The 15,110-nt window shown below is 46.5% G+C and overlaps 1 protein-coding gene across 1 annotated transcript; it reads left to right on the top strand.

Moving 5' to 3' along the window:
• Positions 1 to 3,541: 3,541 nt before the first annotated feature.
• On the top strand, positions 3,542 to 3,994 carry LOC119456609 (protein max). Its single transcript, XM_037718436.2, has one exon. The coding sequence runs from the start codon at positions 3,542 to 3,544 to the stop codon at positions 3,944 to 3,946; it is 405 nt and encodes a 134-aa protein (XP_037574364.1). The 3' UTR covers positions 3,947 to 3,994.
• Positions 3,995 to 15,110: the final 11,116 nt, after the last annotated feature.

Below are 15,110 nucleotides of genomic sequence, written 5' to 3'. Positions count from 1 at the left end.
TTGCTTTACAATAGCCTTTTATGATGCCAGATTCACTGTAACCACAAACATTTGGTGTATACCACTCAATGAGTGTTTTAAATACCGTGAAATATTCATTCATTTGAGGTTCACAACGTAATAGAGCCATCGCGTCCTAATTGCGGTGTGTTGGCTCAGCTTCGACGGTGCTAACTTTTTTGTACGTATGTGATACAACATAAGCTTTGTTGTACATTTTACTTGCAGCAAAATGCATTGTATTTTAATGTTGACATACTTACTTTGTGGGTCTGACCTCACATCAATTGTTTCAACTTGACTTTGTGAACTACCACTCTTTTTTTAATTTCTGCATATGTATTGCTGACTTTTCTGACAAGCACAATCACCGAAGCATTTCGATATTTGTGAGGACAGTGCAGATATAAATATTTTACAATTATAGCCCTGTATTGCATACAAGGCATTGTATACTTACAATGCCTTGTTTTGCTTACAATGCCTTGTATATAGGCGTTGCATACAAGGCATTGTAAGCAAAACTGCAGCTACATTCAAGGACAGCTGATCCCATTGACCAGTTTTATTAAAGGTATCAATACTATGTGTGATATAGTTTACTTTGTATAACATTATTATACAAATGCCCTGTGGCATACAAGTATGCTAATACTGATACCGAGAAGAGCAGTGGCACAATAAGTTTTCCTACTTGCTGTTTATAATTTTCTTTTGTGTATTATCTTTGCAATGTACTTCATTTAAATTATAAATGTGGCTTCCTTCTGTATTTGTGTGAAATCTTCTGGCTTCTATAGGTGCAATAAACACTGAATAAAGAATGAAACAATTACTGTTGTCATAAAAAAGTGCTTTCCATAGTACAAGTACACCAGCAACACAATGAATCCACAAGTGCAAATGAATGCTGCCATTTTTCCCTTGCCGCTATGTATTCAGTTTTCATGCCGTTTGACACTAGCAGAGGAAGAAGGGTCCTCCTGGCAGTGTTTGATTCTAGGACATAATTATGCTGTGGGGCTATACTCGCATTCGGAAACAGCTGAATAAACTCTAGATAATGCACAAATCCCGTCCATTTGCTTTATTATATAACGAAAATTGATCCCCGAGGCGCGTCTCAACAGCGTCGTCGCACCACAGAATCTTGCAAAATAGTACACGTAAAATCTGAATAAACGGCGATTACTTCGGCGTTTAGAATGCAGGCTAATGCTATTTATTTCTCTCAAAATGAAACACGCCCACCAGAGCCTTTTATTAAGCGAAAATGCGACAAAAAAGTGTCCTTCAAAACATCTCGTTTCTTCCTAGGTGCAAGACAGCGTGACAAAAATTATTTATCTCAAAATAAAACACGCACACCAGCCTTTTATTAATTAAGCGAAAATGCGACAAAAAAAAAAAAGAAAGAAAGAAAGAGTGTCCCTCAAGACATCTCGTTTCTTTCTAGGTGCAAGACAGCGGGACGAAAAATTAGGAGGATAATACGCACCACAGCTTAAGGTGCACAACGGCTGATTTGACGAAACTTGAGTACGTGGGAAAAATAGACCACACTCGGGCGTCTGGACGGGTTTCGAGCCGCGAGCGCTGGCAACTCCACTAACCGCGGTGGTAAGCGCAAGTGACGCCTTGAAAATTTTCTGTCTTCATGAGTCAGACGCCCCAGTCTTGCTCCACGTTTCAAGGCATCGCATTAATTTGAAGCGAAGAACGACGCGCGCAGTAGCAGAAAACCACCACCCGCATACGGGCCTCCAAGCCAGTGACGGCAGGCGCCACTAAAAGTTACCACGTACCAAACAATCACGAATGTTCCGGCAACCTTGTGGGCCTTTTCCGCCCCATAAGGCACCGCGCACGGGGCCCCTGAGAGAGGGAGGGGTGGCTTCAGAGGAGGTTGGCTTGCCGAGGCTAGCGGAATCACGTGACGCTCCCTCCTAGTATTTTTTACCTCCATGGGGGAGTGGGTCCAACGAGGACTCTGCGCTGAGGCAATGCCTCCTTTACTAGATGCCTGCCGCGTTGTCCGATAAACCCGGTTCCGTGCCCTCTCCCTTTTTTCGTCTCCGCGGAAAGGCAACGAGCGCCCCTGATGACGCACGCCTGCAACCTAGATCACGTGCTGCGGCCTCTGAGATTACTGTGGCATCTCTTACCGTCTCGGAGGCGGCAGACGCTATCAACGCGCCGGCGGAAGTATTCGGCCGCCGCTGCCGCCGTCGCCGGAAGTTGAAAAGGCATCGAGCGCCGCCTCACGGAATTCATGCAGAACTAAGGGAACCGCCGCCCCAATGGGAAAGCGAGCGACGCGGCGGGCATCTAGTAAAGGAGGCATTGGCTGAGGCATATTTTATTGAAAATCTAGGTGGCGCCACCGTCGCTCTCTCCCGAATGAGCGGCTCCGCTCGCCGGCCGGACGCTTGTCGCGTCGGAGACCCTACCGCAGCTGCATGGAGTTTTGACAGGCGGATACTCGGTGGCGGTACCACTGAGATTATTACCCACCGATCTATAGTAGATAAAATGGAAAAAGAGCGGCGGAAAAAACGCAAACGACGCAACGACAACGGTGCGTCTAGCAGACGACAGCTTCTCGGCAAGCGAGCTCGCCTCAGCCAATGAGCGCTGCCGAAACAGCCGGAGCCAACTTTTATTGGCCGTAGATTCGGAAGAAGGCGACGGCAGCGCCGCCACATTTTCCGTGTTTTTTGCTTCACCCTCGCCGCTTGCTAAGGCGTCCGCTGGACCCACTCCCCCATTCTAGTACACTCTAGTTTATAGATACTTTTTCAAAAGTATCTATAAATGTGGGGAAGGCAGTCGTCATGCTGTTTGTGATTTTTTTCTTTTATTTATCTATTGAAGAGCGCCCTTCTTAAAAATTTGTGTGCGAAGAAATTCCTAACAGGAGGTGGTCGTTGATGAGGCAGTAGATGTCGGCCCTGCAGAGGCGTTGCGCCTGCTCGTGCTGCAACCGCATTGACTCAGCGCTGACGATTAGCTGCCGCACAGTTCGTGGGCAGGCGACGCTCACCGCGCGTCTTAGCCGCGGAAATGGCTGCGCTAGACAAGCGCGCAGGTGACAATAACTAAGTCTAGCTCGTGGATAGACCTCCATATAACAAAAGGAAAAGAGGAAATCGGCGGAGACGACGTCGTTGACAGGGCGAGCAGGCAGCGCGGACGACGGTCTGGCGAGCGGGCTCGGCGAAGTCCACTCACAGATGCAAGAACGCATCAACACGTAGTAGAAAGAGGGGAGCGTTGCATGAGACGCCACAGCGTTTCCCACAGACGCCAATGCTCCGAACGACGATTCCGATCTCCTTGAATGCTCAAGCGAAACTCTCGAGTGGGTATGGGCCACTTACACGAGGGACGTCGCCTACTACGACTTCTTCCTCCTCCGGCTGCCACGCGGTGCACGCGCTTTCACTGCTCGCGCTCTTGTTGCACGTTCGCTCTACGCCAACGCTGTCTCCAGTTCTGCTGCAGCAGCCGATACGCTTGCGATACCACGTCACCTGACAAGATGAACGACGAGGAACGCGACATGGACGTCGAGGCCGAGAGGAGGACCCACCGCAGCGCTCTCGAGCGAAGGCGACGAGATCGGATCAAGTTCACGTTCGACTGCCTGCGGGACGCCGTGCCGTCTCTGCAGTGGGAGAGGGCTACGCGCTCTCAGATCCTGAAGAGGGCCACCGACTATATACAGCTGATGGAGCGAAAGAACAGGGAGTGGCAGCGCACCATCAAGGACCTCAAGCGACAGAGGAAGCATCTCGAGCAACAGATCCGGGCCTTGGAGGAGACCGAGATGCGCAGCGGCGTTGGCGACTGCTTGCCTAGCTGCCCGGTTGTCGCGACCACTGGCGAGGGCGTCTACCGGGCTGGCGTCTCCTCCGAGCGTTCCATGCTGCCTGAAGGGATGTGAGCGACAGCAGGGAGAAAGCAACTGCTAGATGTGGCGTCATCCTTAATAAAGAAGAATGCAGTTTCAAACTGTCTCGACTGATGCTTCAGGAAGCGTATGTACATCGGCGTTTGCGCTCTTGATGAACGTGCATGCATGCTGAGACTATAAGTGCCGACCCTCTCTAGACGTTACCAAGGCGCCTTCTGTAACCTGTTTGGACAAGAATAGCCCCGTTTTGCAGAAGTACCTGGACGCAGTATTTCAGTAAAAGTGGCGCGAGTGTCGTTCAGTCATCAGACGCCTGATAAACTTGCCCCGGGCTCCTAGTCACGCATTCGGCCTCAAATGAGCTGACCTCGGCACACGCATCCGTCAAAACGTCTATAGTGGTTGCTAGAGGAGGAGGAAGCGCACTGAGCTGCTGAATGCGCTTGTCTTTCCCTTTTTCGTTTCTTCGCCTGTCTGCTATAGTGCGTATAGTGGTGGTTGCTTCCGATTAAGATGGATGTTGGTAACGAATGGTGGCTGCTGCTTCCGATTAAGGTGCGCACCTTCAGGGATTCTACCCCCTTTATTATTGCGATAGCAATTATATGGGTCTTCAAGCGGAATTCTGCCGTCGGCGTCGTCGACGCCGTGGCCATGAGGTTCCGTATGGAGTCCAACGGCGATGAACTCGTCGCCGCTCGCCGTATGCTGTATGTGCGAGTGAAAGCGGCCGAGGAACCCGTGCTTTCACGGGGAGCGAACGCGCGGCCATGGCCTCCTATATTTTATATATAGGAGGCTATAGCACGGCGGAGAGCAAACACGACATCTTCCGTCGCGCGAAAGCCTGTGGGAGGGGAGGAGGGGAGGAGACGTTTAGCTGCGGCACCAAATGCGTATTTATATGAAAACGTTGCGAGGCGAGAAGGTGGTAAAGACTTCCGACGCTGCTCGACGAGTATCCCTTTCTGATCTCGTCGAAAACCTCCGAGCCGCCCCCAGAGGGACTGGCAATAGTCTCCAACGCCGCGCGCGTTCGGTGCGAACGCGGGCAAAACGCCGACGGCGTCGACAACAGTTCTGCGCGTTGCTGGTGTTGGTGCATGTCCAAGTTTATACAGCTGATAAAACTACTATCCTTACTCCGTATAGCTCTCTACTAATTTGCTATCACAATTGATGCTTCGCCTTTCGGGTGAAGCTGCGACATTTTGTCTTCTACGTTTTCATAATAGCACATATGATCCACAAGGAGTTTCACACGGGAATGCACAAACCAGTGCAAAAAAATTAGTCGGGCCCTTCCACTCCGTAAATATGGTTATCCAATGAAGCTGAATCGTGCGGCCCCGGTGTTTATCACTGTGTTAATCCTGATGGTTCATTAAAGTATTTCTCAATTATGAGGTTACAACACACGTTCGGCTGCGAAGCGGAGAACGATGTCACTGACGGTATGCCCGCAGTCCGCTGTTGTCGCTTGCGTTCGATGTCGCGAGTTTGCTCGGCCGCGTGGTTAGCAGCACTCGCCCGCCATTGCCGCTTGCGATTCTTTGAAATTAAATTGCTTCAGAATTAAATCGGTTCATTGCGTAATACAACGAATGGTTCATACCCCCTTAAGCAATGGCTCATACCCCCGTAAACGCGGGCCTCCCCATTATGACGACAGAAGAGAAGTGGAATTTTACACTGGGATGATGAACGGCAACGCAGCCAGCTGGCGGAAGAAGGCGACGACGACGAACTTGGAGCAGTGTAACTAGCGCGTGCCGAGCACGAGCACGAGCGCACACCGAGGGCGCCAACAAGCCAGCTGCGAAAGAAGACGACAATGCTCGAGCCAATGTTGATGATGATAGTTTTCTGTGCACAGGCGATTCGCCTAGCAATATTTTTTCCTAGCTTTAAAATTCGGTAAAACTTAAAAATGATCACTTTGTATAATAGATGAACAGGACTAGTTATCGCTAACGCTTATCTAACTCTGTGTCCAGCGAACAGTTGAGGCGTTAGCAAGCGTTCAGGTCACTATGTTCAGGTCGCCAATTTTATGGCGGAATTTATACTATGAACGAGGAATGGATAATCCCTGGCCGCCGCGATCTGCAACTGCGTCTCTAGAGGAGAGCTCAGCCCCGATGGTGCCACGGTCCTCCGTTCTTCCCTGGTTCTTCTCAGGGAGCTTACAACGACAACAACATTTCTAACATGGAGGAAGGAAACAAAACAGGAGAGGCCCTGACGTCACTTTTTTGAAGCCGGAAGTGCAGCCACGTTGGTGTGCCACCTCTCTTTGCGCCTCCAATCAGGGGTTCTGCAGCTCGCCGGAGCAGATGGGCGCGAACTTTGAACTTGCATTGTTACGAGCGGCCGGAAGCGTGTGCTGCCGACGCTCGTCAAAACAAAGCTTACGACACTTCTGTAACAGGTTTAGTGAAGCAGACGCGCTCCTGTGTTTTTCCGTGGCACGTTGAAGAAGACGACGAAGACCCCGCGCCGTGATTGCTTGAGTGTATCTATTGCTGGCCGACACTCACACTCACAGACCCAAAACACAACTTTCAAGCTTACGCACCACACTCCAAAGTCAGCTTTTCTCGCGAACAAAAGGTGCTGCGGGAAAGACAACCGGCGGAAAAATCTTATCTCACTTTTCAGAGACCGAGAGCAGCAGCGAAGCTTCAGGAGCGCGGTTGTCATGGCAACGTTGACATTTGGGTACCCATCCCAGTGCTCCTTTGCGAAAACAGCACGTGACTTCCGCCACACCTTCTCCAATACGCTCGTGCTGGCCAGGGCCTCTCCTGGGGTTTCCTTCCTCCATGATTTTCTAACCTTCTTGGTACTTGCCTTTTCTTGCGCCTTGTGACTTGTGCCACGTGGTCGCCAGAATAGAAGGCCCTTCATCCTCGTCGTCGTCGGAAGTTGGCGCATCGTCTGCTGCACGGTGGACTGGTAGCTGCTACCAACTGCTACAATGTCTGTTGAGAATATGTTTGCCTTTTGCTGCAGATGATCTCGTCCCTGTTCTTTGTTTAGTTTCGGTGTGAAAAAAGATAGATAAGAGTAGGGGAAGTGCATGGACGGCGTACAAGAAGTAAATAAGTCCAGGTGAGGACGGGGGAAAACAAAAGTATTTCTGGGAACCATGGGAACATCGCATCATCATGCAACGAAACTCTCTGAACACTTGAGCATTGCTCTTAAAAGATAGTTGTATGGTAAATCCAGGTGGTTGATCCAGTCGATCAAGTCCTCCGAGTAGAATTATCAGACGCTTCATATACGAGTCAGAGAAAGCATGCGCCACCCGAACGGTGGGTTACTTTCCGGATCAGTGAGATGGAAGGAAGCGAGGGCAGAGGGGAACTTCCGGTGATGCCCGACTGAATGCCGTCACACAGCATAGCATAACGGCGCGCAAGCCAGACAAAAAAAAAAGAAAAACTCAGTAGCCCCTTTTTTGTCGGGGAAATGGGGGTAAGCGAAGCTGGTCGTGTGCTTTTTTCGGTGTTCCTCCGAACGAAGTGACTTACAAGTACCCCCGTTGTGCTTGAACCACAACTGGTCACACGCACAGCAGCTGGCTCCGAAGTTCCGGTTGAGAAAATCGCGTTGGAACCTGACCACCGGGGAAGTTGGCGCTAGCGTTGCCGAGGCGTGCACGCCTATTGACGGGTTCCTGGAGGGTAAGACGACGCACCACGTTTGTCCTCGACATCGCGCTCCCTCATCTCGGGGTCCGCAGCTCTTCCTGGGCTTCGGAAGCCCTCACGCTAGAATCGTCACGTCGACAACGAGCCCTTTCCCGAGTGAGTTTGCGGTGCCGTTGCTCAAACGCAGCTTGCTCCTCGGCGGAATGCACCACGCTGGGCCTTCCCATCCGGACTTCGAAACCGATCTCAGGCGAGGGAAGCCCAGCGGAGCATGCGTCAACCCCCTTTCCTTCTCCTTCCCTCCCCGCGACACACAGAACGACCCTGATTGGTCGCGCCCGTCATGTGATCCGGTGCCGGCGCAGCTTTCCCCCGCACCTGTTCTACTCTGGGAGCAGCCGCATTTTTTAGCGTGACATCACCACCACCACCGCCGACACTTGTGAGCAATACAAGCTTCGCTTGAAAAATTTGCAGCTTCGGCCATAATGCGACGCAGTGACGCATGTGCACTTTGTGTTGCACTCCTTTCGAGAAGAAAGAAGATTCCGTGCAAGCGAGGAAGAAGTTTGACATGGCAATACTTCATCATCTGATGAAATGACAAAATCACTAGAACAAATTGCCCTTGAGCGTAGATTCATGTTGTCTATGTCACATAACTTGCAAAAACCAGCCTTACGTCAGACTTTAATGAAGTTACTTTACCTGAATTAGCTCAAGCAATTCGAAACTTACCCGTATCAGCTCCTGGTCCTGATGGAATTACATTGCATATGATAAAAATTTTATTCGAACTATCTCCTTGTGACTTCCTAAGCATTATAAACTATTCTCTAAACACGCCTGGATACCATACGATTGGAAACTAGCTATGAAGTAACCCCGATGCCTAAAAAACAAGGATTAGGTTACACCATAGAAAATATAAGACTTCTAATGACTTCTTCTCAGACTTCTTCTCTTACTTCTAATGTGGTCAAACTCATAGAGACGGTTCTACATTACAGAATTACTGTCTGAATGTTGGATAATTTAATATTAAATCCAAATCAAATAGGCTTCAGAGCTTACTGCTCTATATCGTGTGCCCATGCTGATTTAGAGAGCCGCATACAATTCGCTAGAAAAAGAAGGCCGCTTTAGTGACATTAGATATAGCTAAGCATATGACTCCGTGGAACATACAGTTTTGCTGAATGTACTACGGAATCATAATTTCCAAAATATATTATTGCGTGGTTGGCAGACATTTTTGAGATCAAGATAATTTTATTGCTTTAAGGATGGCTGCTCTTCGTCTAAATTCAAACGGACTCGTGGTGTCCCCAAGGAGCAGTCCTATCTCCAATATTTTTTAACATATTAATGACTCTATTCCAGCCAGGTCAGGACTTGCAAGTTTACGTTTATGCAGACGATATTGCATTCTTCGCGGCCGACAACGACATATATTCTTTACACAAAAAATTGCAGAGATACTTGAGTATGCTTGATGTATGGCTTCAATCAATTTGCATGTCATTAAATGTAAGTAAAAGCGCAATATTGGTGTTCCAACTTATGGATACGGTTTCAATCTCTATATTTTACAATCAAGAACCGATTCCCCAGGTTGAGTCTCTTAAATATTTAGGTGTCATTTGTGACGGAAAACTCAAGTGGAGTCCACATATAGAAAATGTGGCATCTAAGGCTCAGCGTGCTTTAAGTTTACTACGCAGACTGAGCAACCGAAAATATGGGCTATGTAGGGAAGCCCTCATAATGATATACAGAATGCACATGCGTCCAATATTGGAATTCGGCTCTGTATGTTTTCGGGAAGCCCTGCTTATAAAACTAAGCCTCTGGTTCTTTTGGAGCGTGAAGCCCTGCGCCTGTGCCTGGGACTCCCTAGGTTTGTAGCAAACAATGTTCTTTATCAGGAAGCGCGCCTACCAACATTGCCCTGCAGATTCGCATTTTAACGATACAAACATTTCTAAAATTTTAAAGTTCTCCAGTTAGAAGATCTGAATATGTATTTATAAACGATCCAAACTCCTTCTTCCTTGCTCATTGGCCACGTTTTCACGCCCCACAGATTATGTTTGTACAAAAGCAATTAGATAGTCTAAATGTAAAAATTCGAGACGTTATTCCATCATATGACTCAATCGGAATTTAAAAATTTAATTCGATGAAAATTTCCCACAGAACCCTAAGTTTCATTCAGTCAGGTTATTAAATAATATGTTGCAAGATTACCTTGCACACGTACACACAAATAACATATTAGCCACTGACGCTTCCGTGAACGACGATAAGGCGGGCGTAGAAATTTTCTCGCTTTCGTTTTTGCCTTCCTTTACTTTGCTTATCTCATTGTCAAAAAGAATTTTTTTAGCTACCTACTGCCGCCCGATTCTTGGCCTATCCCCCTCAGTGGGTGCGAGCCATGATAAAGGATCATCATCATCATCATCATCATCATCATCATCATCATCATCATCATCATCGCTTTCGCTGGCTGGTCATTCTCCTTGAGACTGCATTCTACATTTGAAGCTGAGCTCTTAGCAATGATTCTAGCACTGCGAAAACTCCCTTTAAATGAATCCAGCGCGGTTATTATAACAGATTCCCTCTCTGTCCTGTACGCGCTTACAACTTCAACTAATTCACCAGCTCTAAAGAACGTTTCCTAACATTAGTTTCCTCCCAGCTGAATCTTGTAAAATTATTATGGGGTACCAGGACACTGCGGATTACATTTCAATGAAATGGCCGATTCATTAGCGCGAGCATCCTGAATGGACCGACATGTCGGTCCTTCCAGTGGTGGCACAAATAACAGCGATCAGATATCGGAAATTTACAATTTGTAGAGATATCATGAAACAATAACATCATGAACTGAATTTCAGCACCTAAAATATCCGTGGGTAATTCATTGGTGTCCATCAAGGCAATCGGAAGTAATAATTACAAAATTACGCTGCCGTGTCCCAACATTAAACCTATATTTACACAGGGCTGTCTGGCGATATCGCCACTGTGTCAATTCTGCCTAGAAATAGAAACCGCAGAACAGTATTTTTTAATATGTCGTCGGTATAAATTACAAAGAGAAACACTTCTTGAAATACCGCTTGCTAAATTAGGGGTAAATTTAACATCAGAAACAGTACTGACTTTCGCTGCCTCGGTATTTGTCTTTAGCCACAGGGACGTATTTAATGCCGTTTGTGGTTTCATTCAGTCAACAAAACGAATAAAATTTTAAATTCATACTTTTACAATTCTCTGAGAGATATTTCAGTTTTAATGCATGGCATTAATATTATAAATTATGCAGTTTAGGAAAATTATTCTGTCTGCTCTGATTACTAAATTGCACGTGAACTGCAGTTTTAGAATCCATATCTAAAAGTTCAGGTGCCCAATTCTTGGCCAATCCCCCGAAGTGGGTACGAGCCATGTGCTGAGGACATCATTTATTTATTTAATTATTTTACATACTTTCAAGGCCCGTAGGCGCTACAGAAAGGAGTGGTACATACAGAGAAAAAGGGTGCAGAACGATGAGTAACATAATTGTTAGATGGCATGGAAAACAGCAGTCTTGAACCTCGATGCGTCTGTAATAGTGGCGACCGATGCGGGAAGGTGGCTCCAGTCATCGCAGGTGCGAGGTAAGAAAGAGTAATAGTACGCATTCGTACGACAAGATGGCACGAAAACTTTATGAATGTGATCGCTGTGGGATGAAACGTAACAAGGAGGAGTTAAAAGTTTATCTTTTAATACCGGGTTGTGGTAAATATTGTGGAAAAGGCGACGTACTGAAAGATCCGGTAGGTTAAAGGTTTGCTTCATGAGTGTCACGCTAGCATGACGAGAGTGATTAGATAGAATAAAGCGGGACGCGCGGTTCTGAATGGCTTCGAGGAGAGGGTTAGTGATACTTGAGGGGGATCCCAGATGGCCGAGGCATATTCTAATTTTGATCGAACAAGTGTTTTGTAGAGCGTCAGTTTTAAAGGATGCAGGAACGGCGTAGAAGTTTCTGCGCAGATAGCCCTAGCGTGCGATTAGCGTTAGAAGTTATATATTCAACATGTTTGTGCCATGATAGATCGTGAGTGATATGAAGTGCCGGATACTTGTAAAAATTAACTTGACAGAGAGGAGCGCTATTGAAAAATACATGCATTATTTACATTTATTTACTTTTAGTTTCATGTTCCATGTATTGCACATATGATAATTTTAAGGTCTTCTTGCAGTTTAGTGGATCAGCGGGATCACTAATCTTATGATATATTACGCAGTCATCAGCAAATAGGTTAATTGAGACGATTTGACAAAGTCAGGGAGGTCGTTAATTAAATAGAAGGAGCAGAGGCCCGAGGACAGATCCCTGTGGACCCCTGATGTAACTGATAAAAAGCAGAGGAAGCGTTATTGGGCAGTTACGTACTGGGTTCGATTGGAAAAGAAGTCTTTAATCCAAGCTAATACTAAGAGATCTATGTTTAAGCTGGTCGAGTTTAAGGTTTAGTAGATCGTGCGTTAGGTATCAAAAGCCATTAGCAAGTCCAAGAAAATGCAGTCGCATCAGAGTTATTGTCAGATGCAGCAAAAAAGATCATTAGGAAGCAAGCTAATTGGGTTTCGCACGAGTACATTTTTCTGAAGCCATGTTGACAGGAATGAAAGAATGAATTGGCCTCTACGAAAAATTCAATAAGATGAGAGTAAATGACTTGTGTTCCAAAAGTTTGCATGGGATGCTTGTCAATGTAAATGGGACGGTAGTTCCTCAGGAACATGCGCAGTTGCCTGACGTTGGGGACTGGAACCACCTTACCTTTCTTCCAGTCACGCGGGAGCGAAAATACTGCAATGAACTGAACAAAGATTTAGAAAGAATAACAGATGAAAACACCTCAGTGCATTTTATATTTTTGAATTAATACTATCCGCCCCTGGAAGACGAAATCTGCAGATATAGATTAGCCGGTTAATACCAACCCAGTCAATTATTAGGGATCCATTACAGGAAAGTTTCGAACTCGGTGCACTCGGTAGAATGGCGATGTTATTAGTATACTCAAGGAAAGAGACAAACGCCTCATTCAAAACGCTGCAACATTGATTAGGTGGAATACTGGAGCCATCAGAGTAAGTTAAATGTACAATGTTTGTTTTAGTGCCATTCACAGCACTCCAAAACGTGCGTGGACTCGCTTGAATAAACGAGGGCAGTGTAACATTCAAGAAGGTAGTTTTAGCGTTGCTATTCATTTGGATGTACTCAGTTTCCACTTGACGGTACGTTGACCAATGGCGCGGGGAGATTTGTTTGCTTGCCCGACGGATAGCCGTTTCTTTTTGTTGCGCAGGCGTTTAAGAGAGTTGTTGAACCATGGCGATCGAGTGTTTGAGGGTATTCTTCTTTGAGGTACATAGCTGTCAATTAAGATAATAGTTTATTTTTGAAAAGTTGCCAGTTATCCTCAACTGAGCGTTCGTCGAAACCGGGGATGTAAGCACTGTGAATGATTCCATTTCTGCCGCGATAGAAGCAGTATCTGCGTGCCTTGTAATCGCGAACAACCTTATAGCTCTTTTTAGTAGAAACATGGGCACGCAAAGTTAAATGAATAAGCCAAGTGGGTCACTTAAACCAGGAGATATAAGATAAGTTTGGAAACCAAGGTCAGTATAGTAGTAAAAATGAGGTCAAGGATATTAGCGGAAACTGCAGTAGTACGAGTGGGTTTATCAACAAGTTGTGCGAGGTTGAAATCGGAACAAACACCAAAAAAACTGTGCGCATTCCGAAGAATGTTTTGTGATAGTGGCGGAACCATTGATCCATGTGATGTTTGGAAAGTTGAAATTTCCCAATAGAAAAAAAAAGGCAATGTGGGGGTATCGCATAACTATGTTGTTCAAGACGTCGTGAAGTTCATCACAGAAAGAACGGGGTGCAGTTGGGGGTCTGTAGCATGCGCAAAAAATACAGTCGCTATTGTCAATGGTGATACGCACGCGCACCACTTCTAAAGCTGATACGACTGGAACACTTGAGGAAGGAAACTCTTCTTCAACAGCGATCAAAACACCCCCACCGACACGAACATCGCGGTCATATCGATAAATAGCGTATTTCTTTTCACAGTGAAAGATTTCACTGCTTTGAACTTTTGCAGAAAGCCAAGTTTCGGATAGAATAACAATGTCAGCAGAACATGAATCAATATGAGCTGAGAGTGCCGCTCGCTTGTTGAGCACACTGCGTGCATTGCTAAAAAGAAGAGACACATCATTTGCGTGGCGGGAAGAAGCTACGCTGACGAATTTCCAGTATTGCTTAAAGCCGCGTTGCGATTACCAGGTAGGTGTGGCTCACGAGGGGAGTCAACTTCACAAACGTTATCAGTGGGATGCGCAGTAGGTGTAGCGCTTTTTGTTGATGATAAGTTTTGTTTAAAGCGTAGTGAAAAGGGTTGGCCGCTATATTTTCCGTATTCAATTAGTTTTTTGCGTGACAAGCGTGTTGATCTACAGACGTCTTCGCCCACAGAGATGCCAGCTGTTTCAGCTTAGCTTCTAAAAAAAAGAACCAACTCTTTGCTTTTAAAAGACGAAAACTTGACGATAACTGGACGTTCTTTAGTGGCTCAAAGGAACCCACCTGTGCATGCGCTCTGTCGATCATATTGTCGGTAACGTTCAAGCTTAGATGACGCGACAGCAGATCTTTAATACAGTCTTCGGACTGTGCCCACGTCTCGTTAGCACTATCAGATATGCCATAAAATAATAAATTATCCCTTCGAGACCGATCTTCCACCTCGTCAAGTCTTGAGTTGAGTGCGGCACCTTCAGTTCTAACAGTTTCATGAACAAGGCGGTTAATTTCAGCTGGCGCCGACGTATTTTCAATAGATTCAACAGTAGATTCTAAAGTTACCAATCTTTCTGTAAGTATCTGCGACTTTTTGCGTAAGTGCTTCTTGGTTTTCTTTTAACTCGGCCAAGGATTTCCATTACTTCCGCGTGACGCTTGTCAAATTTTGTTGACAATGCAGTAATGGCATCAAGGAGTTCCTTGTGCAATTTGCTAGGGGCAGTCTGAGGCGGACCGGGGTTTTTGTCTATACGTCACCGCTTAGCATCAGGAGTTGTAACGACAAATATAGTCATACAAGGTATCGCAAACAACACTTGGGCACGGGAAGAGCAAGAGACATCTGTTGCTTGAACGTTTACAAATAAAGAGACGGGGCTGCACCAACCTGCATATGAAAGCAGAAGGTTATTTTTAGCAACAACCTCGTCGCTGCTCTCCCGTGCCACTGAAGGCGGAAAGCGGATGCAAGTCCTTTAAATCCCTGCGGCAAGATGCTGTCGATGGCAGTGCTATGCCGTGCTTGACCATGATGGGAAGGTGGTACCAGGGCAAAGGTCGTACCAGACATAATCGCTCGCTGTCGCCGAAGGTATCAAGGGCGGATGATAACGGCAACGGCGTCGATGCA

This window comes from Dermacentor silvarum, chromosome 6, assembly GCF_013339745.2.
Source record: "Dermacentor silvarum isolate Dsil-2018 chromosome 6, BIME_Dsil_1.4, whole genome shotgun sequence".
NCBI lineage: Eukaryota > Metazoa > Arthropoda > Arachnida > Ixodida > Ixodidae > Dermacentor > Dermacentor silvarum.
Note: the sequence above shows the minus strand (reverse complement) of the source record. Positions and strands in the feature narration are given on the sequence as shown.